Source organism: Apodemus sylvaticus, chromosome 3, assembly GCF_947179515.1.
Source record: "Apodemus sylvaticus chromosome 3, mApoSyl1.1, whole genome shotgun sequence".
NCBI classification, from domain to species: domain Eukaryota; kingdom Metazoa; phylum Chordata; class Mammalia; order Rodentia; family Muridae; genus Apodemus; species Apodemus sylvaticus.
The window spans coordinates 151631617-151655783 of NC_067474.1; the positions used below are offsets into that span (position 1 = coordinate 151631617).

Genomic DNA, 24167 nt, shown 5'->3' on the forward strand with positions numbered 1-24167 from the left:
GGTTGGCTTTAAACCTGAGACATTGAGCTTCCCATCTTCACAGAAACTCAATAGGTTTGCCTTCTATAACCTTTTAACATGGCGTGGCTTTTTCATCTGGAACTTAAAGTGGGGGAGGAGATGTGTGTAAATTGGTCTCACTGCAGGTTATAATCTCGAGGCTTACTCATTGGAGTTTGCAGTAGTAAATGACTATCTTCAAATATGCACTGTGTGATTCTTCTTTATGTGGGGTGTGCAGATGCATGGTGCATATGTACACAAGGCTGCATGCCTGTGGGTAGACCAAGGACCATGCCTATTGTCCCCCTCCATCACAGATGGAGACAGGGCCTCCTGTGGAAAGTAGGGCTTGCTGTTTGAGCTCCCGTGGCTGGCAGCAGGCTCTCAGGATGGTCTATCCCACCCACCACCACTAAGATTGCAGATGTACGCTGTCACTGTCACCTGCCCTTTACATGGGTGCTGGGGATGTGGGGCCAGCGTGTTAGCACCTGTGCTGGCTTGCCAGGTCTTCATTCCGTAACCTGTCATCACTTTATATCAGTTCCTATTTTTCCCAGGGGCATTTGTTTGGTGTGTTTTTATATTTTCAACCCTCGAAAGGGTCCTTATCCACACGAGCTGCCTCAGGAATATAAGCTGGATCGTAACCTCCAGACAGCATTGGCTAACTGGGTATCTTACCAGAGCTGTTTAGACCTTAGTTAGGTCCTTAGTGTGCTTCAGCAACTGTCCCTGATGGGACGTTTCTGCCTTTAGTGCATCTCAGTGAAACATGTCTCACACCTTATCTGGCCTGCTTTTGTGTTTGTTTTATTTGCATGTTTGCTAAAACATTTGAGATCTGTGTTCTTTCCTGGTACTTTTGACAGTATTAACAATTTGAATTTTGATCCTGATATCCACTTGGCACTGCCATTTTGAGTCCTTGATTGATGGTTGGTGTAAGGGATGACTTGGACATTTAGGTAGAAATGCTTTTCAGCTTAGCCACCTAGGTTAGGACCCATATTCTACCTGGACACTCCAGTTTTAGTCCGTATCTCCCCCCCACACAGAGTTCTCTTATGTATTTAAAAGCACAGCACTGTGTTATTAAATGAGGTACTATTGTGGTTCACGTCTTATGAAGACTTTTTTCTATAATGTTAGCAATCCTCTTAAAAATAACGCAAATATATATAGCATTTGAATGATTTATCAGAAGAAAATCCAGATTATGATTATGTAACAAGGCTGAGAAGTCAAAGCACAGTGTCCGTTCCCTGGTTAACCCTGAGCAGTAGCGCTGGCTGTGAAGGCGGTTCAGCTCAGGATGGCCTAACTGCAGGAAAGCCTGCCTGCCTCCCCACTGAGGACACACACCTTGAATTCCAGCGGAGACAGGTGGATTTCTGTGAGTACAAGGCCAGCCAGGGCTACAGAGTGAGATTATTTCAAAGGGGGAGGTAGTAGAGCTCAAAAACCAGGAGTTAGTTCTACATACAGAATATAGCTTTACATTTTTATTTACTAGATTTTAAAAAAACATGTATATATGTGGGTTTGTACATGTGTGGGTGTGTGCAGTAACTTCAGAGGCTGGAAGAGAACGTTGGACCCCAAGGAACAGTGGTTCCTGGCATTTGTAAGCTGCCTTACATGGGTGCCGGGAACTCCAGTCCTGGCAGAAACAGTGGGTACTCCATGTATGTTTGTTTGTTTGTTTGTTTGTTTTAAGATTTATAAATTTGTTTTACGTAGATGAGAACTCTATCTGTATATATACCTGCATCTTAAGGATAGATGCTTGTGAGAGCCACCATGTGATCGCTGCAAATTGAACTCAAGACTTTTGGAAGAGCAAACAGTGCTCTTGTCTGCTGAGCTCTCTCTCCAGCCCCGTAAAATTCTGTCTATGTGTATGCCTGTGCTTGTGTGCCTGTGAGTCCAGGGCCACGGTAGCATCGGGTCTCGTGGTTTGGGAGTTGCAAGCAGTAGTTGAGCCGCCTAACGGGTGTCAGGAACCAAACTTGGCTTCTCTGGAAAACCAGCCCCACCCATATTTTTGAAGCAGGGCTCCATGCAACCCTGTTTCCTGGAACCTTCCATGTAGACCAGGCTGGCCTTGAACTCAGGGATCCATCTGCTTTCCCTTCCAAGTGCTGGGATCCAGGTGTATACCACCCACCATACCTGTCCACCAACAAACATTCCTAACTTCTGAGCCGTGTCACCAGCCCTGCACAACTTGTCTTGCTGTAACAATATTTAATTTGATGACCATTGTGTCATTGATGCATATTTGTATTAGTGCATGTATCATGGTAGGAGAGGAAGAGAGAGATACAGACTTTTTTCCAGACAAGAATTAGCTGCCCTTCCATTTATGAAATCGGGAATCACAATGTTCTGCCTTAAGAGTGGGTGTCTAGCTGGGCAGTGGTGGCACATGCCTTTAATCCCAGCACTTGAGAGGCAGAGGCAGGCGAATTTCTGAGTTCGAGACCAGCCTGGTCTGCAGAGTGAGCTCCAGGACAGCCAGGGCTATACAGAGAAACCCTGCCTCAAGAAAGAAAGAAAGAAAGGAAGGAAGAAAGGGTCTCTGTTACAGAAAATTTAATAATAAAGTTGTATTTAAATTCTACCTTTAAAGTTCACAAAAACAGCTTTTATTTCAATGTCTTTATTGGATTATTTATTAATAGTTCATTGGAGGGTTTTTTTGTTTGTTTGTTTGGTTTGGTTTGGTGTTTTGTTTTGTTTTGTTTTGTTTTTTTGAGACAGGGTTTCTCTGTAGCCCTGGCTGTCCTGGAACTCACTCTGTAGACCAGGCTAGCCTTGAACTCAGAAATCCGCCTGCCTCTGCCTCCCAGAGTGCTGGGATTACAGGCGTGCGCCACCACTGCCAGGCTTGGTTTGGTTTTTTTTGACACAGGGTCTTACCCTTAGCGCAGGCTGTCCTAGAAGTCAGTGTGGTCCAGGCTGACATTTCTGTCTCCTGTCTCCTATGTTGGGTGTGCAGTGCAACAGCCAGTACAGATAGAGTGTGTCTTTCCTTTTCAGATGGTGATTGAAATGACTCTGTAACTGGGGGCTTCTCCTGTGAATTCTTGTGTGCAGGAAAGTATTAGCCCCGTGCGGCCATCGGGGCCTGTGTGCTGTAACCTCGTTGAGCACAGGCTTCCTGGGTTGGAATGGTAGTTTATCAGACACCATTTTTTGATTCTTGTGGACCCTTTAGAGGTAGAGATGTTGTAATGATGGTATTCTGAGGCATTTTCTCCTTCCTGACTCCTGAGGAAGATCATTTCTAACTTGGACACCTAATGCCCGCTCTTTTCATCTAGAAGTGTTTGCTGTGAGCAGGAGGCGTGTGCAGCCCCCAGAAGCAGGCTGCTGTGAATTCGCTGAATGCATGTAATGTTCTTGTCCTAGTTGTTGAATGTTGGACCTCGGAGGTCTCAACCTGGCCAGAGAAGGGAGCCCAGAAAGATAATCACAGTCTCCGTAAAAGAAGATGTGCACTTGAGAAAAGCAGAGAACGCCTGGAAGCCCAGCCAGAAGCGCGACAGCCACGCGGATGACCCCGAAAGCATCAAGACGCAGGTGAGGAGCAGAGGTGTGCCGCTGCCCTGAGCCTTCCCGTGCAGGCTCTTCCGTATTATCAGTGTGTGGAAAAGTGTTCATTGTTTTGCTTGATACAGGGCCCTGGCTAGCCTGGAACTCTATGTAGACTAGGTTGGCTTCAATTCACAGAGATCCACATACCTCATTAAAAATGTTAGACACCACCATATCTGGCTGTCCTTTTTTTTTCTAATAGCATTGTTCTATAGGCCTACATAATAACAAGAAATAATCTGTTCTGTGTTGGTGGCCCTAAAATGTCATTCCAGTAACAGCTGTGTAAAGCACACTGGCATTGAACTCAGCCTTGTACCCTCGTGTTGAAGAAGACGGCACTTTCATTAGTCCTCGTCTGCAGAGCCGTGATACTCTGACTCCATTATGTTAGTGTTCAGGCTGTGATGGAGCTTCCTGCCTGCTCCTATCTCTGAGCACCGAATGAACACCTTGTGTGCCAGAGGCCAGGGAGGGAGGGGCGTCAGATCCTCTGAAACTGGAGCAAGAGCCGGCCGGGTAGGAGCTGCCTCTGGATGTGGGCAATGAACCCTTTGGGGGTGTTGAATTTTGTTTTTGTCTTTACATCTGTAGTATGGAATTAACTCCTGGATTTTTTTTTTTAAATAAAACATAACAGAAAGCCTACACAGATTAGGGTTTGAATCAAACTGTAGATGATTTTGGCAAAACCTGGCATTACAGTAACAGTGAGCCTCCCAGCAGGTGGGTGAGATCACCCATCTCCCCCTGCTCGGGTCTTCTCCCTCCTCCTGCAGGCTGCAGTCATTCGTAGGAAGCTCCTGTGGATGTCTTTAAATACTAGGTGGGTTGGTGCTGTTACCGATGGTCCATTTTTACTTCCAGTTAGCCATTGCTGATGTAGAAATGTGCTGACAGCTGTAGTTCCTACAGATGCTACACAGCTCCTGCAGCAGCTGCTTAGATTTGTAATCTCTGCTGAGAAGTTGCCAGTTCCCAGGCAGTTGGAAGCAAGACATTCTCTGGAAGGTGGGGGTTGGGGGTAGACTGACTGACTGCCTTTGCTGCTTGTTGTTATACCTGAGGTCACTGGGCTGGTCGACTAGGAGCTCTTTCTGTAGATTCTTTGCTGTCGGGCTTTATGTGCAGATGGCTGTTGTCCTTTGTGAACTGGGCTGGTTTCTCGCTCTCCAGGGTGTTGGCTTTGTTTTTCTTCTTAGCAGTACTGAGGCATTGAATAGCAGTGGTAAAAATACCATGGACATGTCAGGTATTGTGTCTTGGTCCACTGTTTCTAAAGAACATTCATCTTGCTAGCTCTGACTCAACTCTTTAGCACAGGGCTTCCCCTGGAACTCCCTCTACACATCAGACTGGCCTTGAACTCTAAAGAGATTGCCTGCCTCTGCCTCCTGAGTGTTGGGGTTAAAGTCCTATACCACTGCCACCTCCACCTGGCTCTGCCCAGCTCTAAGCTGCTTATTCAAAACAAGCAAAAGCCTAGTTTTTGGCCACGTGGTGGCACTGGAGGGGTGCCTGTGACAAAACACCGAGGATCTGCCCTGAGAAGGCAAGGTCAGCCTAGGATATATGCATTGCTCTCTTACATTTTTTTTAATTTAAATCTTTTTATTTAGTCCTAATTAGGAACAAATTTTTTAAATCGATAGTCATTCAAAGGTTGCATCAACCATTTAAAGTTTTAGATGCACCTTGTTGTGGTCTGAAAAATGCAGGGGTGGGTGGGTGGGGGCTGTTTTCATAGTTGAACCTGTAGAGGATACCAGGAGCCCCCTACCCCTGCCAAGTTCTGGTTCCATAGGAGCAAAATGGAAGAAGAAAAGAAACTGCATGTGCTTTTTCTGACTGACCTTTTAGTGACTGCAGTCACTCTTCCCTAAAGTGCTGCACAGTCAGAAGCAGCTCAAGCAGTCCCCTGGGTGTTAAGTGGGTGCAGTTAAGACTGGCTGGCTAATGCTGGGCTGGAGAGATGGCTCAGCAGTTAAGAGCACTGACTGCTCTTCTCAAGGTCCTGAGTTCAAATCCCAGCAACCACATTGTGGCTCACAGCTATCTGTAATGAGATCTGATGCCCTCTTCGGGTGTGTCTGAAGACAGCTACAGTATACTTACATATAGCAATAAATAAATAAAATCTTTAAAAAAAAAATGGCTAATGCTGCTATTTTCACCTTCCTAGGAACTTTTCAGGAAAGTTCGAAGTATCTTAAACAAACTGACACCACAGATGTTCAACCAGCTGATGAAGCAAGTGTCGGCACTCACCGTGGACACGGAGGAGCGCCTAAAGGGGGTCATCGACCTGGTCTTTGAGAAGGCTATTGATGAACCCAGCTTCTCTGTGGCGTACGCAAACATGTGTCGGTGCCTAGTAACGGTAAGAAGAAAGGAAGCAGTAATCCGAGAGTCACCAAGAGGTATACTCTCCCTCAGTGGAGTCTTCCCAGTGTCATTGAAGTGCTAAGGGCAGGATATATTGCTAGCCCTGGTATATCTATTCTCACTGATAGAAAAGAATTTTTGCAAAAGTAATGTCTGTCCCCCACTCTGGGAGTATATGGAGGCTTGCTTGAAATGGGCACAGGCTTATGGTCACCTCCAACCCAGAGAACACTGAGTGAGGGTTAAGTTAGTAATGTGGGATTAGATCACAGGCAACAGCTTTATTCTGGAGTGTCATCTTATAGACCTAGAGCAGGTACTAACGTTAACATAAACTAAATTTAAAATTAAATTAACTGTTCTACTTCTGGTCTCTGAAATTGAAAAGATAGCTGTCTTATCATCAAAAATGTTCAAAATCTGATCGTTTCCTCTCTTGGTAGACAGAGTAGCTCCCACCTAAAGTCCTAGTGTCCAGGAGCATTCACACCTGCCCAGGAGACAGCATGAGACCATCACAGCAACAGCTAAAAGCACATAAACAAATGAGTATTGATTTAACCCATAGCATATACATGAACATACATGCACATGAATGGGATTGAATCTTGTAAAACAAGAAAAGCAAATGAATACAATGTTACAGCACTGTAAGAGTAGCATTCCTGCTTAGACAGCTGTCCCCCTGCTAAAGAGATTTGTAGACAGGGAAACTGGCGCTGTCCCAGCACCTCCACCAGCAGCAGCAGCAGTGGGAGACTCAGGCCTGAGTCTCCCACTGCTCATTGCTACTCCGTCACTGTGTGGCTGTGTGTGGCAAACACAGAGATGTAGTTGTACAAGTATCCACACATAAGCGTGTGTGCCTGGGAGGCCGGAGAGGGCGTCAGCTTCCCTGTTGTTACAGCCAGCTGTGAATGGCCTGATTTGGGTGCTGGGAACTTAACAGTGGTCCTCTGGCCTAGCAGCTTGTCCCATCCCCACCCCCCAAGCATTATGCTTTGTTAATTGATAGAACCTTAGCTGGAACACTGAATTGAATCAGTCTCCTCCCCAGGGCCTTTTCCCTCCTCACTGACTGTCAGCATCTAGAGACACTTTTAGTTAGTATTGGCCTCTTTGGGAGCACAGGATGAGGAGCCGTGTCACACTGCTCAAGGACAGAACAGTCTCTGACAACAGTTTTCTAGCGCAAACTGACAGTGGTCAACAAACCCTAGCTGGGTAGTGTTGTCACAGATTAAAGAGAATATGTGTTGTTATTATTTAGAATTATTTTTTCAGTCTCAGTACCGTGTGCATAGATTGTATGCTTTATACCACACACCCACTTACTGTCTCCTTCTTTTATTGTTATGTTTTTTGTGCAAAATAAGAATCCCAGGGCTTTGCTGTTATCAGTGGTCTGCCCACACCTCGATCTATCTCCATTTGAATCCTTCTAGGTGACGTGCGTCCACCCAGCACTGTAAAAATGAGTGAGTGAGTGAGTGAGTGAGTGAGTGAGTGAGTGGATGAGTACATTCTCATGTGATTTTTGCATTGTTTATGTGAATTCTAAAGAATAAAATGGAGTGCTTCTTTTTCTCATGTTGTTAGATACATTGAGGGAATTGATATGACAGACTTTAACAAACCGCACCACACGTCTGTACTCGGTGCCTTTCCCTACCACCTTGTGCTCAGGCAAACTATATCCAACTTCAGGGGATGCTAAGAGAGAAGGCATGCTTCTGACAGCAGAGCTGCTCCCAGTTCAGTAACAAGTGACTAAAGAACACACAGGACCTCAGGCAGCTGGAAGGTGCAGAGCTGAAATGTAACCCTCAGTGCCGCGAGAGCTGTCCTACAGGCGGCAGCTCTACCTATTGGGAATGACAGTTTCAGGCATGAGTATTGTCACATCATTGCAAAGTCAACGCCAGCAGGAGCCTGTCTCAGTGATAAAGGAAGAGTATCTTAGCCAGGCACTTAAGGTCATTCCTGCCCTCCCAGCACTCAGGGTCATGGAAAGTTCAAGGCCAGCCTAGGCTATGTACTGAACTCTAGGCTAGCCTGAGCAATATATAGCAGAGCCCATTCCCAAATGATAAAATATAAATAAATTTTTAATTAAAATAAACTAATTTTGTAACCTTGAGTTGCCATATTTTGTTTTAATTACTATGAAAATGAAAATCCCATTTCAGAATGCCTCTGAACTACATGCTGCTCAAGTCCTCGTGTCTAAATGCCGCTTTGTGTCTGAGCGAATGAGTGTCCGTGTACAAACGTGTGCTGGCCAGTTTATGCCAACTTCACACAAGCTAGAGTCTTCAGAGAGAAGGGAACCTCAGCTGAGGAAATCCTTCATAAGATTAGGCTGTAGGCAAGGCTGTAAGGCATGTTCTTAACTGGTGATTGATGTGGGAGGGCCCAGCCCACTGTAGGTAGGGCCATCCCTGGGCTGGTGGTCCTGGGTTCTGTAAGACAGCAGGCTGAGCAAGCAGTACGAAGCCAGCCAGTAAGCAGCACACCTCCAAGGCCTTCGGGTTTCTGCTTGAATGTCTGCCCTCACTGCTTTTAACTGTGAATGAAATAAAGCCTTTCCTCCCCAAATTGCTTTTGGTCATGGTTTTTATCGAAGAACTATTAGCCCTAACTAAGGCAAAAGGTAAAGACTTGGAGCAGGTATCATGAAACCAGCCATGTTCCTTCTCATGTTCCAACAGGAACATGAGACGGAAGGCCAAGGTCCTCTGCTGTATAGCTTGGAGTGCTTGGGACTCTATCAAAACGATAAAACAAAACCTCTTTCCTTACCCCATGAGAAGACCCCTTGTGTCTTTGTGTGGCAGGAGTGTGGGCATGAGGAAGGACACTTCCAGGGAGGTTAAAGCGTCTGGGTGTCATGTTCCCCTGCACAGGTGTGGGGGGATGAGAGAGCGAGAGAGAGATGGGTTGTGAGCGGACAGACTGCCATGATGACTGGAAAGAAAGCAGGCGAGAGGCTGCAGCCCTGGGAAGCTGACCGGAAACTCAGGAGTTGGGCCAGTCTGCTCTAACCGGCCAGACAGACATCCAGCTCAGACAGTAGGCTGTGGCTGGAGTGAACTGGGTGGGGAGGCACGTGCCACATGCACAGGGCACGGAGCAGCACCCAGCTTTTGAAATGAGTGCTGCATCCTTCAGCGTGTGTCTCTGGGTGACTCCAGTAAAGATGTCTTTTCTAGCTTCTATGCAAAGTGTACATAGCCTGTTACATGCACTGGCTACGGAGAGAAGATAGCACTTGGTTGAAGGAGTTACGTTTGAACTATCACTTTACAGTAATATCCCAAATGCTGGGATTGAAGCCTATGCCAGTTAACATGTGCCAGCCTTGGTCACGGGCTCTGGGCCCTGGTGTGATAGTAGGGCGGCCCTGACTGCACTTCGATGTCATTGCTGTTTTTTTGTGGGGGCTGACATCAGGATTCCGGCAGCTTTTCTGTGTTTTATTTCTGTTTTGTTTTGTTTTTTGTTTTCTAAACTGTGGGTCCTGGTTTTCCTGCTTCCTACGCTACTGTTTGCTGCCTTGTGCTGGCTCTGGGCTGGGGAGAAGACACAGTACCTGATCTTTCCTGCTTCATAGGCGTACACTGATGGGTACTCTACACTGTCACCTGTCTGCCTGCCACTTTCTCTAGCTGTTCAGTTTCGATCAGTTATCCACATCCATTTGGTTGATAAGATTAATTCTCTCAGTCTTGATAGCATATCTGATCCCAGCGCTTGGGAGACAGGGTTAGAGGCAGGAGGTTCGAGAGTTCATAGTCACCTATAGCTTTATAGTGACGTCAAGGCTAACCAGAGCCGCAGAAGCTTCTATGTCAAAAATCAAACAACATGACATTGAGTGTTTGTGCAGTGCTTCATCCCTGCTTACTTCAAACCAAGTAAGAAGGGAGTGAAGACTCATGCCTGTCACCCCAGCACTGAGGTGCCATAGGCAGGAAAATTCTAAATTTGAAGCCAACTTGAGACCCAGGCCTGCCTAAAGTGATGACACCCTGTCTCAAAAACAGCTACCAAAAAAATAAATTGGTTTTTACCTACTTGGCCTGGGCAGTGTATTAATTTAGGAACTGTTGGATCCACTTTCTGAGTTCAGAAAAGCCCTTTTATATGTTGCCCAGTAACTGAGTAGGATAATTTCATGTTTTGTTAGAATGAAGGCCACATTCTGCTGTCTCACTACAAGGGAAGGTGAGATGGCTCACTGGATAGGTGTGTGCTCACAGCCTTGATGACCTGAGTTTGATCCCATAGCCCAAGTAGAACGAGAGAGTCCTCCACAAATGCAGCAAGTGCATGCACCTGTATGTGCGCGCGCACACTCGCCCCTCATATAAATAACATGGTAATAAGTTTTAAGCAACGGGATAACCTTCCACAGTTTAAAAGTGTACATATGTGGTAGTAACCACTGTACTGATAAGAGATTGCACTTCAGCTTGGGATCTATCCACAAAAGTCAGAAGGTGTGTGTCTTTTCTGTGTAAGAGACAAGATAGCTTTCTGTGGCACTGTGTAAAAGACTCAGGCTCTGTCTTTTGAGAATGTTTGCCTGTGTGTCTGTCTACACTAAGTAATCTGGCTGCCCTTGTTCTTTCTTTTCCGGATGCAGCTGAAGGTGCCCATGGCAGACAAGCCTGGCAGCACCGTGAACTTCCGGAAGCTGCTTCTTAACCGCTGCCAGAAGGAGTTTGAAAAAGATAAAGCAGATGATGACGTCTTTGAGAAGAAGCAGAAAGAACTGGAAGCTGCCAGCGCTGTAAGCCCTTCACATGCAGTACTGTCAGAGTTGTCACATAGCTATCTATGGCACCTGCAGAAGGGCCTAGTGTGCGTGCGTGCGTGCGTGTGTGCATGCATGCAGAGGTGTATTATTGCCATTGAAAATGCCTTAGTCCTCCTCTGTTAGAGGAGGACTAACCTCCACAGCAAATGCCAGTCTCACATTGGGCTTTAGAGAGGCTGCTAGGCTCCACTTCGGTGTGGAGGTCTTTCTTTCTGAGGAGTCAGGCTCATTAGTCCATGTCAGAGCGTCTGAACCCAGAAGCAGTAAGGCCCTGTAATCATAGGTGTTCTCACCCCCCTTTATACGCAACAGCCAGAGGAAAGGACAAGGCTTCACGATGAACTGGAAGAAGCCAAGGACAAAGCCCGCAGGAGATCCATCGGCAACATCAAGTTCATTGGAGAACTCTTCAAACTCAAGATGCTGACGGAGGCCATCATGCACGATTGTGTGGTGAAGCTGCTGAAGAACCATGACGAAGAATCCCTGGAGTGCCTGTGTCGCCTGCTCACCACCATCGGCAAAGACCTCGACTTTGAGAAAGCAAAGGTACTGACCAGAGACTTGGGAGATCCCCCAGGGAGCCTTCCCCTGTCCCAGCACTCGGTGCAAGGTCCTCCCAGCAGCCTCATTGCAGGTGTGACTGAGTGCACCTCACCTCGCTTGTTTTAGCTCTGAAGGGAGGTGCTCCCTAGTCACATGCAGGCCAGTCAGGTTGCAGACTAGGTTGGTCGGTCCATGTTGTAGGTTATAAACAGAAGTGGGTTAAGAAATGGACCAGGCCTGAAAGAAAAAAAAAAAAAAAAAGGAGAGAAAAGCTAGTGGGATTAGTTCTTTCCCTGAGACAGTAGTTCCTGTCTGTCTAAGGCTGACCTCCCTGGGATGGCATGTGTGCACCACTCTGCCCCATTCAACTTACTGTTTTTGTTTTGCTTTGTTTTTTGAAACAGGGTCTTGCTATGTAGCTCTGGCTGGCCCGGAACTCACTATGTAGACTTGATTAGCTTTGAACTCACAGAGATCTGACTGCCTCTGCTCCTGAGTGCTGGGGTTAATTGCATTGGACATCATGCCCAGTTCTCACTTGCTTCTGAAGTTTATGGACTAATAATGGCATTGCCACCTAACCATTGTATAGGAACCTATAAAGAATACTTTAATTAAGACATAGTCTGGCAGATAAAGGAAACACATTAGAAATGCTTCAGAGAAATAATGTCAAAAATGAGTCACCTAGGGTTATGTTTGTATGTAACAGAAAGTCCCAAACCCCAGTGATTGTACAAGATTGGGATTATTTCCCTTTGTGTAAGCAGTCTGCAGAGGTAAGGCCTTCCAGCTGTCTGACCTAAGCCGTCTGCATCTTACAACTTACTCTGCTTCAGTTAGTCTCAGCAGAGATCATAGGAAATAGCGCAGAGGACAGAGTGTGTCCCTCCAGAGCTGCAGTGTAACATGCCGGGAGCCTCGCAGGCGTGCTCTCTGGAGTGGCGCATATATTCTCCACTAAGTGCCACTTCTGGGGACAGGGAAATAGTTGAATGATTGCAGATGTTTGTTTGCCACACCTGTCAACCTGCGTTAGATCCTTGGAATCCATATGGTGAAGGGAGGAAACTGCCTCCCAGAAGTCTCCTCCCACCTTCACATGTGGACACATACAAACACTAAACAGTGGTAATAAGATCTCACCAGTGCTTCTAGCCATAAGACGTTATTCTTAAATCACCTAAGAATCTACGTGGTACCTTAGTGTGTGGTCCATTACACATCTGTAATTATTCCAGCACTTGGGAGGCTGAGGCAGGATGATAACGTTTGAGGCAGCCTGGACTGCAGAATGAGACCCTTTATAATAAACACAAAAAACAAAAAGTACATGAAAAAAAAGAAAATTGAATTTCTCAGCCAGAAATCATGGTGGTTTTATTATTTGTAGCCCCGCATGGACCAGTACTTTAACCAGATGGAAAAAATCGTCAAAGAAAGAAAAACCTCCTCCAGGATTCGGTTTATGCTTCAGGATGTAATCGACCTCAGGCTGGTGAGTCAGGTTTCTCTCAGTCCACACCATGACCGAGACCACTTGGGAAGGGGAGGTTTCTTTCAATTTACAGTTTTACAAAACAGTCTATGGTCAAAGGACGGCAGGGCAGGAGCTGAGGCAGGATCAGAAGAGGAAGCTTTGGAGGAGTTCTGCTTACTGGCCTGCTCGCTCAGCTTTTTCTTTACACAGCTGAGGGCACAGACCACATGCCTGCAGTCAGTCTAGGTGGAGGCACGATCTCAATTGAAGGTCGTCTTCTGTCTAACTCTAGCTTGTGTCAAGGTGGCAAAAAGGGGTGCTGGGGGGAGATCACATAGCCTCCGGAAAGAAGTCAGTGGTATTTGTGTGGGTGGCAAGATGTTTTGCTCCTTGCCCACTGAAGTGACAGGAAGGAGGTGCTGCCTGTCATGTCTTTTTCCCAGTTACTTCACCACACTGGAGCTCTGACATTGGTCGTCTGAATTCAGTGCTGGTCAGTGTACCTCAGGTTTTCTGACCTGAACAGCTGGAGTCTCCTCTCCACAGTGAGCATGTTGAACTCAGAAGCCGTGTGTCTGACTTCCTCAGTAATGCTGTTGCCATCCTTCAGACCTTCCCGCGGCCCACTGAGATATGTGTCCACTGAAACGCATGGATGTTGCTAGTCTTCCCCTGAGCATCCTGTCACCTCAGCTACCATGTCTATCTGCCTCAGGTGGAGCGCAGCCCCTCATTCCCCTGAGTTCTCAGAGCACCACTGAGACTTCTTTGTCTTGCTAAACCCAGGTGTGACCTTAAGCAAAAGCTGTGACCTTTTGGTCAGATCTCCCTCACAAGCTAAATTCAACCCAATTTTCACCACATTTGCTCATTGGAACGGAGGCTGGGATGGAGTAAGGCAAGTTTCGTCTCCTGAGAAGAGAGAACAGCTCTGTGTGGCATTCTGGGTAGGGTATTAGTGTCATAGTAAAGGAATAAAAATGGTTGTCACCTTTGATTTAGACCTCCTGTGAACTCTGACGTGAACTGAGTATTAGCCCCTCTGTCACACAGTCCTGGAGAATCTTCCCTCTTTCTGATCTACCTCCTTTTCTCTCCAGCGTAGGCCATAATGGCAGCTGCATCAGACACCTCTTCCTTCTTTCCCCTCCAGTTGTTGAAATGTGACTGCACACCCCGCCAGAGTTCATTTCCTCAGCTTGAAATCCTAAAGTACACCTATCATCCATGACCAGCTGAGGAACTAACATACTTATCCTCTTAGTAGATATTTTATATGGTTCCCACAGTGGAAAGTGTGTGTCTTTTCCTTTTTGGGACCAGAGAGTATTACCAGGTTTTTCTGTGTAGCCCTGCCTATCCTACAACTCAGTCTGTAGACCAGACTGGCCTCAGATTCTCAGAGATCTGCCTTCCTCTACCTCCTGAGTGCTGGGACTGAAGGTGTGTGCCACACTGCCCAGCCAAAGTATAGGCTTTTAATTTATTTTTATTTGGGAAATTATAGTATTGCTCTTGTGTGTGGTGGATCAAACGCAGAGCCTTGCACGTGGTAGCATTCACCAAGCTAGACATCTGGCCCTTTCTTGTAGTCTGTGTGACTTGACTCTTAGCCTCGTTCTGTTCTCATAGTGTAATTGGGTGTCCCGAAGAGCAGATCAGGGGCCCAAAACTATCGAGCAGATTCACAAAGAGGCCAAAATAGAAGAACAAGAGGAGCAAAGGAAGGTCCAGCAGCTGATGACCAAGGAGAAGAGAAGACCAGGTGAGGCAGAGGCTGGAGTGGGGTGCAGGGTGCTGGCACTGTTAGGTAAGTGCTGCAAATGAGGTCACAAAGGTGGTTGTCAGGCAACACCAAGACCCCTGAGACTAACCGTGGAATAAGAGAGGGCACAATGGAAATGTGTGTGGACGTGTGCAAAGCCAGGCGTCCCCGGGCTAGCAGCGAGCATCTTCCTCCACAGTCTGAGCGAGGTAAGGGAAGCAAGTGGAAACAGTGCTTTGGAAACTGATGGCTTGATCCCTCCAGGACACTGACCAGGCACTGCATGGGGTGTCCTCAGTGGAGATGTAGTCTCCAATAAGGCTGTAAAAATGGAAACCTAAGAATGATGTGACTTAGAGATTAGGAACACCAGTTACTCCTCCAGAGGACTCTGGTTTAATTCCTAATGCTCTCATGGCAGCTCACAGCCATCTGTAAGATCACTTCCTAAGACTATGACACCACCACACAGATATACGCGCAGGCAAAACACCGATGCACATTAAAAAAGAAAAAAAAGACACTAAAAGAAGGAATCACCAGAAAGAAAGCGAGAAAGGGAGAGGGAGATGGGGGGGGGGTGGAGAGGAAGAAGAAGGAGGAGGAAAGAAGGAAGGAAGGAAGGAAGGAAGGAAGGAAGGAAGCTGTGAAGCTTTAGAGGGAGGGAGAGAGAGATGGGAGAGGAAGACGCCTTATGGGAAGGAGCCTGGACCAGGCTGAGGGGCTGGTGTTTGAAAGGACTTCACTCATGCAGTGGAGGATCAACAGTCCTGATTGGGATGTCATTTTATGGTTTGGATGGATGATGCTTGCTGGAAGAACTGAGATCACTTAGTTTTTTGGCTTCTGCCAGTCTTAAGTGTGAAGTGACAGGCACTCAGGAATGCCCATCACGTCACAGGGTCATGTGCTGGTAGCAGTAAACAAACCCTGATGTATAACATACCATTTATCCAACTTTATTCCAGGGCACAGTTTAGGAGAGAGAGTTTTGGGGAATACGAGGTTTAGAGAAGAGAGGTTGCGATTTTTGATACTTTTTTAATCACATGGCACGCCATGGAGGTCAGAGAACAATTGGAAGGAGCCTGTTTTCTCCTCCTACTGTTTGTCCCAGGATCAAACTCAGGCCATCGTGCCTGACAGCTTCTCCCTGCTGAGCCATCTCAGCACCCTGAGGTTTTTAAGGAGGATTGCTTGGAGAGCCTTTTCTTGATGCTGCTGGTGAGCCAGCCAGAGTGAGGCAGGTGAGGCGGGAAGGCTGTCTGTGGTGTATGGAAAAGGGTCACACCAAAAGACGGGGACAGGCAGTAGGGACCAGAGTCCTGAGAGCCCAGTCCTGAGGTCATTTGTACGAATCTTGTCCTTTTCTTATTGAGATGATATCAACCAGATGTGTTTCAGAAGAAAGGCCAGATGTCTGCACTGTATAGAACCACACCAATGGCCTCTACATAGAGCAGAAGCCAGAGGCCACAGGGCCAGGCCCTTCCCCTGTCCTAAAAAGCTTCAGTAGAGCTCTTGACGTTGAACTCAGTAGCTTGAAAAGGCTTGCTCCAGCCTGCAGGGTGTTGATGAGTTCATTTTTGTGACAGTCTTACCATGTGTCTATAACTAGCCTGGATCTCATCCTTTTGCTTCTCCCTCCCAAACTCTGGGTGGCTGGGTGTGTGCCCCCATCCCTGGCAAGATCTGACAATTAGACTTGAAATTTGAAAGAAGTCAGAATCCCCTCCTGGGTGCCTAAGACTTGGAAAGAGAGGAATGCATGTGTGTCCCACAGAACCATTGATTTAGACAGTGAAGTCCATCCAACTCTTCCCAAGGTGTAGATGTAGCCTCCATTAACCCTGCAGATCCCAGACTCACCGCCACCTCAGCCAACACCCACTAATCTCCTGTGTCTGTTGTTTTGTCTAAGTACTGTTCTTGAGAGCCAGGGCACTTGTACTTTGCATTTTCACTCTGTGGACTAGAGACTCCTTGTCAGCTGTAGTGGCTCCCATCCGCATGGAGCCAGCCCCATGGGCTCTGCACAGGAAGACTCAGTCTCAAGAAAACTAAGAAAATGCCTTTTGCCAGGACTGCCATTAGTAGTTTGACACTGTTATCTCCTTGGTTTTAAGGTATTCCTCAGCTAACAGTATTCTCACTCAGTGACAAGCTGGCTTGAGGTAATGACACTGCCACGCTCTCTCCTCCCCGCAGGCGTCCAAAGAGTGGATGAAGGTGGATGGAATACTGTACAGGGGGCCAAGAACAGCCGTGTACTGGACCCCTCCAAATTTTTGAAAATCACTAAGGTGAGTATTGTAAAGAATGTACAAAGCTTAGCACCCTCTGTTATCCCTGTACTTAGGAGGTAGAGGCAAGAGAATCAGAAACTTGTGGTTATCCTCAGCTACATAGCATGCTTAAAGCCAGCCTAGGCTATTTGAGACCCTGCCCTGCACCCCAACCCGTGTGTGTGTGTGTGTGTGTGTGTGTGTGTGTGTGTTGAAAATTTAAAACACACTTGCAGAGCCAAATGTGACAGCACACACCTTTAACTAACACTTAGGAAATTGTGATGGGAGGATTGCAGTGAGTTTGTGACTAGCACTTAGTTAGGAAGTTGTGGTGGGAGGATTGCTGTAAGTTTGTGAGCAGCCATGGCTACATAAACTGACAAAGCAATTTGCATATAATTGGGCATTGTGGTGTAAGAAGAATCATTTGGAGCTGGAGAGATGGTTCAGTGGTTAGGAGCACTGACTGCTCTTCCAGAGATCCTGAGTTCAAATCCCAGCAACTACATGGTGGCTCACAACCATCTGCAATGGGATCTGACGCCCTCTTCTGGTGTGTCTGAAGACAGAGACAGTGTACTCACATAAAATACATAAAATAAATAAATATTGAAAAAAAATAAAAAGAATGATTTAAAGCTGTGTATTTTGTTGAACATGTTAGTAAGACATTCTGTGCAGAGGACCGAGCATAAACCTGGAAACCAGAGTGGCCTTCACACTGTTCCGTGGAGACTAATCTAAGAAAAGGTTGAAAAGCCCAGGGGTCCCACCTTAATGCTCCAGTTTATGGTTGCTCGCTTTATTTTTGAGGCAAGGTACCCTGGCTGGCCTGCAACTTGGCCCCCCAAGGCTCGTGCCACCTTGCCCAGCTAAATCCATGTCTTTAAACTGAAACGCCAAGGTTTTGTTGCTAAAGTTGGTAATATGGCACTGAAGAAAGCCATTAAAAAGTTTACCGGTGAATGACCATTGGCCCCTTTTTTCTAGCCCACCATTGATGAGAAGATTCAGCTGGTTCCTAAGGCACAGCTGGGCAGCTGGGGCAAAGGCAGCAGTGGTGGCGCAAAGGCGAGCGAGACTGGTAAGTGCGCAGTGCCCTCTGCTGACTGGCAGGTTATACTGCTGTTGCCCTGCAGGGCCTTCCCAGTGTCTGGAATTGTGCTAGGAAACTGCCCTAGCCTCCTCTGCCTGGAATTGCTGAGCTGCTCCCAGTGTTCTCAGTCACGCGACGCAGACGCTTCCTTTTCTATTGGACTCATTCAACATGTCATATTTCTATAAATTGTTTTAGATTTATTTATCAGTATATGTGTTTTGCTTGGATCTTTGTTTGTACAGCACATGTATGTTTCCTGCCTGCAAGGTCAGAAGAAGGTCTCACAATTGGGATCTAGATGATAGATGGCTGTGAGCTACCCTGTGGGTACTGGGAAAGTAGAGGCTCTAACCACTGACTGGGCCTGCCTTGTGTTTCCTTTTTTTTTTTTTTTTTTTTTTTTGAGATAGGGGTTCTCTGTGTACTGGCTGTTCTGGACTTAAGAGCTCCATCTGCCTCTGTCTCCTTTTTGTTAATTTTGAGACACAGGGTTCTCTCTATACCTCTGGCTGTCTTGGAACTCACTGTGTAAACTAGGCTGGCCTTGAACTCTTCTTACACAGTAATCCACCTGCGTCTGCCTCTGAAGTGCTGAGATTAGAGACATGTCTGTCCACCTCAGGCCTCAGGTATTGTTTCAAATGCCTGGAGTCCTAGCATCTAGATGCTGAGGATGGGAATCCATGATCACACCTACCTGAGCTACACTGCAAGACACACTCTCCAAAAAACTAGTTTGTAGCTGGGTGTGGTGGCACACATCTGTCATGCTGATGCTCAGGAAGCTGAGGCAGGAAAACTGCCTTAAGTTGGAGATACTTCGGCAACATAGTAAATGCCAGTGTAGCCAGAGGTATGAGCTAGCAAGACCCTGCTTCAAAACCAGAAATAAAACGGCTGGCTATGCAGCTTCACCAGAGATGTCTTCCCGGTGTGCACGAGGCTTGAGGTGTGGATGGTAGAACAAGTGTGGCTTCTGATGTTTGTCATGTGGGCATTTACATCTGATGGAGAGGGCACAGTATCATCTAGGAAGCTCACACTGCTCACCCTAGCTGTGGAGCTGCCGCCTCAGTGGCCTTCAGGAGAGGAGAGTTTGAGTTCTTTAAAGAGTGTGGCCCAGGTAGGTCTGTAGGGCCAGCTGAAGGCCACACCCAGAGTATATGAGCTGTGCAGATTGGACTGGGTGGAGCTTGAGGGTTTGTTTGTTTGTTTAATGACTAGTTTAGAGGGGTTGGAAGTAGATCTGGGAGAAGTTTGGGGGGATAAGTTGGGAGTAGTTATGATTAAAATAGATAGTATGAAATCCTTTAAAAAAATTAGTAAAAATACTTCTTAAATTTCACACTCAGGAACACACAATCTAATTGTAAAATACTATGCAAAAAAAAACCTCACAATGTTTTTAGTAAGGTTATTGTTTGCCTTGGTCCAAATTTGTGCCTTCAGCACATGTAACCAAGTTAGAAGAAGCCTGAACCATCACAAACATGTCTTGAAAACTAAAGAAACAAAATGATCCAAAGGAAAAGGAAGAAATTCCAACAGTGTTTTCTTCAGTTACTTAAAATTCCAGTGTTTACTTAGTACATTTGCATACTTTCACATAAATCACAGCATTATGCAGGGTGACTTTGGGCAGTGCCTTGGCACATTTCCCTCCCCCTGCTTACCACACCTGTTTTTGGCTTTTGTGGTTGGTTGGTTGGTTGGTTGGTTGGTTGGTATGTGACTGGATTCCGTGTAACCCAGCTGACCTGAAGTCACTGTATACCTGAGTGTGACCTTGAACTCCATACATCTGTCTCTAAAGTGCTGAGATTTACAGAGTTGCCACCTGGACAAATATGTCTTTAAGGACATAAATTTGCCGTGAACAGAAGTTTATAGGCCTTTTTATATGCCATTCCCCTATAATGTTCTTGTCACAATATGGTAGGTGTCACACGTCCTTGTTAGAAATTACTGCCTCCGGCCATCCTCCCTCCCCCACTAAGTGCTGATGTTGGGAGCCAAGCAGGCCTGGGCCTGGTTAGCACCTGGATGGGCGGATGACATCATTGAGCTTCTAACCTGTCTCGGCTCTCTTCCTTGATAAACTGTCTGTTTACACTTATGTAATACAGTCACTGCTCTCGGGGCTGGGTGTGCAGCTCAGTTGGTAGAGTTCTGCTTAGTGCACACGGTGCCCTGGGCTTGAGCCTTAGTAACTCAGGAAGCGGGTGTGGTGGAGAGTGGGCGTCCAGCATTCAGAAGATGGAGTCATCAGGATCTGAAGACTACATAGTGAGTTCCAGACTGGCCTTGCCTATATAAGATCTTGTCAAAAAAAGAACAGGGGTGGGGGGTGGGGGGTGGAGTTTACCTGTTGTCCCACCTACTTCCGAATGAGTCCAACCCAGCAGTCAGGGCCAACCTGAACAACATAGACCTGTTTCCAATTTTAGAAGGAAAGAAATTCCAGGTCTTGTTTCTTACTCCCGGAAGGCAGGAAAACAAGTATTTGCATATTAACCATTTAATTTGTATTTTCTTTCTAAATCTACAACACCTATAGATGCCTTACGGTCAAGTGCTTCCAGTTTAAATAGATTCTCTCCTCTGCAACCTCCAGCACCTTCAGGGGCCCCGTCAGCCACACCTTTAGAGTTTGATTCCCGAAGAGCGTTGACCAGGTGAGCATTGCTTTCGCATTTATGATGGCTGACCTGCCTGCCTGCTCTGTCTCCCAACACTCAGCCTCTCCTCCCTCTACCTCGCTCTCCCTCTAACACATGTGAATTATGGTGATAATTCGTACATGCATTCTTGTCAGCCCTGTAGTTAATGTTTTCCTCTAATGTTGAGTGTCATTTGTAAAGTAGGAATACCTTTATGGTGGAGTGGGATGAGGAGAGAGCCCGTTATTTGGCCATACTTTGTTCCTTAGGCAAGCCAGGGGAAGAGCCATGCCACACTCCCTGCAGAATGGAAACATCCTGGCACTCGGGCATGTAAATTATGGAACCTGACCAGCCAGTACCCATCTGCTTCTGTCTCTCAGTGTCGTTCAAGTTACATAGTGCGTACATTCCTAAATGTGTAGCCGTTGCCCATGTGTGAGGTTTCTGCAGTGCCCCCAGACTCTGCTGCTTCTGATTTTCATGTTCTTGTCTGTGTTCTCTGGGTTAACTCCAGTTCATCCTGAGTCTCTCCCCTCCTGCCCTTCACTCTACTGCCTCTGAGTTACCGAAGAGTTGTCTGTAATAACTCAGCAGGGAGACAGACATGCAGCGCTGTCAGGTGCTTCCAGTTAAAGTTCTCTTATGATAAAGTGTATGGCTTTAGCTGATGAAAGTCGCTTCTGCCTCTCACATAATTCCCATATATTTGAGGTTTCTGGAAAAGAAAACAAATACTTGAAAGCAATTAATGTAGTTTCTCAGTAACGAGTGTGGCCCTGTTAGCGCTTGCTCCCTGCCATCCGGTCGGCTCCCCCTGAACCAGTCTCTCCCTTCTTAGAGGTCTGTAGACAAGGAAGGGCTCAGCACTGACAGCTAGAATATTTTAATAGAGTTCACAGCTCCTGCTTAGTCGGGTTAACCCCCACATTCAGAGCCCTGCAATTGAAAACAAAATTTTCTGGCAACCATGGTGGTGCATACCTTTAGCTCCAACACTTGAGAAGCAGAAGCACAGGGACCGCTGAGTTCAAGGCCAGCCTGGTCTACATAGTGAGTTTGAGGTCAGCCTGATCTACAGAATGAGTTCTGGGACAGCCCACGCAGGCTTGTCAATCTCCAGAGATGTTGACTTGTATGTAATAGACTGAATACTTCCAGGAGAAAGGACCTTGTGTCATAAACTTATACTTTACTTTGTAGTCGTTGCACATGTATGTAGATTGCGTGGGGTAAGCAGGTGTGGTAATCAGTGTATAAAAATCAGAGCTAGAAAGAATCAGTTCTGGAAATCAACCTAAAGTCATTAGGTTGACAGCAAGCAACTTTACCTGCTGAGCCATCTCACCATCCCCCACTTTCATGTCTTTTTGTTAATTATTGTAGTATATTCTTTGGTGTTTCATATATGAATAGTGTATTTAGATCATATTCACTTCCCTCTAAATCCTCTGGGCCCTTCTTCTATATCTTACTCCCAACTTTGTACCTTATAACTTTTATTTATGCATATATATGTATGTATATATGTATACCTATATATGCATATTCATACATATAAAACTGGAGATTGGGGATGCCCATGTGCTTTCTGGTGTGGGGCATGCACTGGAGTGAGCCGCACAGCATGGCTCACACGGCTGTCACCTGTCAGAAGCTTCTCACACTTGAACTTTTTACTATTAATTTTATGTGCATTGGTATTTTGTCTCCATGTTTGCCTGTGTGAGACTGTCAGATGTTGGATATTGGAGTTACAGTACAGACAGTTCTGAGCTGTCATGTGGGTGCTGAGAACTGAACCTGAGTCCTCTTCTTGAGCAGTCAGTGCTCTTAGCAGCAGAGCCATCTCTCCAGACTCTCACACTTGTGTCTTTAAAGAATCCTCTTGATCCACAAAAAACAAAACTGCCTTCCTGTATGTATGTATGTATGTATGTATGTATGTATATATGTATATATGTCACAAAATCAGACTACACACAGAGCATAAGGTCTTAAGTAGTATCCTTTTTTCTCCTAAAGTTAAAATTAAAATATCTTAGTATTCTTTTGGAAGCTCTGATTTTTGCCTATTTTGAGAGTTAGTATACTTTGAAATATAGTCAGTGCCTTCCATCTGAAGTTGTGTAGGAGGCTGGAAAATGGATCAGCTGCTTTGGTACTTTGTAATCAAGGGTGACCTTACAAAGAGAAAGATTGAAAATAGTTCTATGTAGAAAATCTGTGTTTTCAATGTTTGCTGGTAACACTGTGTTGTATAAAGCAGGATATCGTCTTCTGAAGCGTGTTGTTATCTTTTTAGTCGTGGGAGCATGGGCAGGGAGAAGAGTGACAAGCCACTTCCTGCTGGAACAGCCCGTCCCAACACGTTCCTGAGAGGCAGCAGCAAAGACCTGCTGGACAACCAGTGTCAGGAAGAGCAGCGCAGAGAGACACTGGAGACCGTGAAACAGCTGACTGGAGGCGTGGGTGCTGAGCGGGCCAGCGCCGAGGCCGACCGAAGCAAAGCGAGGGAGCTAGGTGAGGGGAGGGCTCCGGGACCCAGACAGGCCTACTGCTGCCTTTAAACACAGAAGCAAAATACAGAGACAGGACTGGAGAGGTGCTCCAGCAGTTACAAAAGTTGGCTCCACATCCAGACGGCTCGTATCCAGTTTTCCCACACCCTCTTCTGACCTCTGATCACACAGCACTCATGTGGACAGGTACAATACTCATACACATAAACAAGAAAATAAGTAGTAATAATAACTACCAAGACTGTTGATGAATACAATTCTGGACAGACCCTTGGGAGTCAGCAGTGCCTCTCTAGAGCTGTGTCATCAGAGAGCTTCCAGTCTTCCCTGCCTGCCAGGCCACGATGACAAGGTCCTTTTTCTTCACATTCAGTATTCTGAACTTCTCACTAGTCCTTTCAGCACCTGGTCCCATGGTCGTTGGAGTGTCCGTGTTTTCTCCAGCCCCTGGAGGCTCTGATAGGGCTCACATCATCCCTTCCTAACAAAGGATAGGTATCAGCCAGTCTTCTCCAGCCTCGTCTCCCTAGTCACTTGGGTGGGGTTTGTTTGAATTTAGGGTGCATGTGCTCAGACTCTGTACTGGTGGCATGGTAGCAAGTCCTTTGTATCTTCAGTTTGGGCTCTGGCTTTTTCTCAATTCATGTACACCCTATCCAGTTTTTTCTTAGAAAAAGAAATTGAGAGTTAACATACAGAAGCTGATATATAAAATGATTTTGAATCTTCTTAGAGGTCATGATGACGAGTAAAGATGAGACAGGCTTTCAGGACGGAGCAGGTAGAAAGCATAGGGGAGCAGGTAGCACGCGCAGCCAGTGGGGCAGCAGGGGAGGCCAGGCAGTGTTTACTCACGCAGGTGCCCTGGGCCAGTGTAGTCAGTACTCTCAAGCAGGCCCTCACCCCGGGTCTTCTAGAGGCCTTTGTGTGCTCATCCTCTAAGCAGCTGCAGGGAAATCAAAATACAGAAACTGCCAAGCTGTGGCTCTAATGG

The 24167-nt window shown here is 46.4% G+C and overlaps 1 protein-coding gene across 16 annotated transcripts in view; it reads left to right on the forward strand.

Annotated features, from left to right (window-relative positions):
* Window positions 1–24167, forward strand: part of Eif4g3 (eukaryotic translation initiation factor 4 gamma 3) — a 208974-nt gene that overhangs the window by 160165 nt on the left and 24642 nt on the right. For 15 of the 16 annotated variants that reach the window (XM_052177835.1, XM_052177840.1, XM_052177823.1 and 12 more), the window contains 10 exons: window positions 3421–3591; window positions 5789–5986; window positions 10640–10786; window positions 11126–11362; window positions 12753–12857; window positions 14472–14604; window positions 16813–16907; window positions 17883–17976; window positions 20549–20666; window positions 22957–23174. In XM_052177835.1, coding sequence (XP_052033795.1) covers window positions 3421–3591; window positions 5789–5986; window positions 10640–10786; window positions 11126–11362; window positions 12753–12857; window positions 14472–14604; window positions 16813–16907; window positions 17883–17976; window positions 20549–20666; window positions 22957–23174 — 1516 coding nt within the window. The remainder of the gene's footprint in view (window positions 1–3420; window positions 3592–5788; window positions 5987–10639; window positions 10787–11125; window positions 11363–12752; window positions 12858–14471; window positions 14605–16812; window positions 16908–17882; window positions 17977–20548; window positions 20667–22956; window positions 23175–24167) is intronic. The other variant, XM_052177828.1, reaches the window with a different exon arrangement.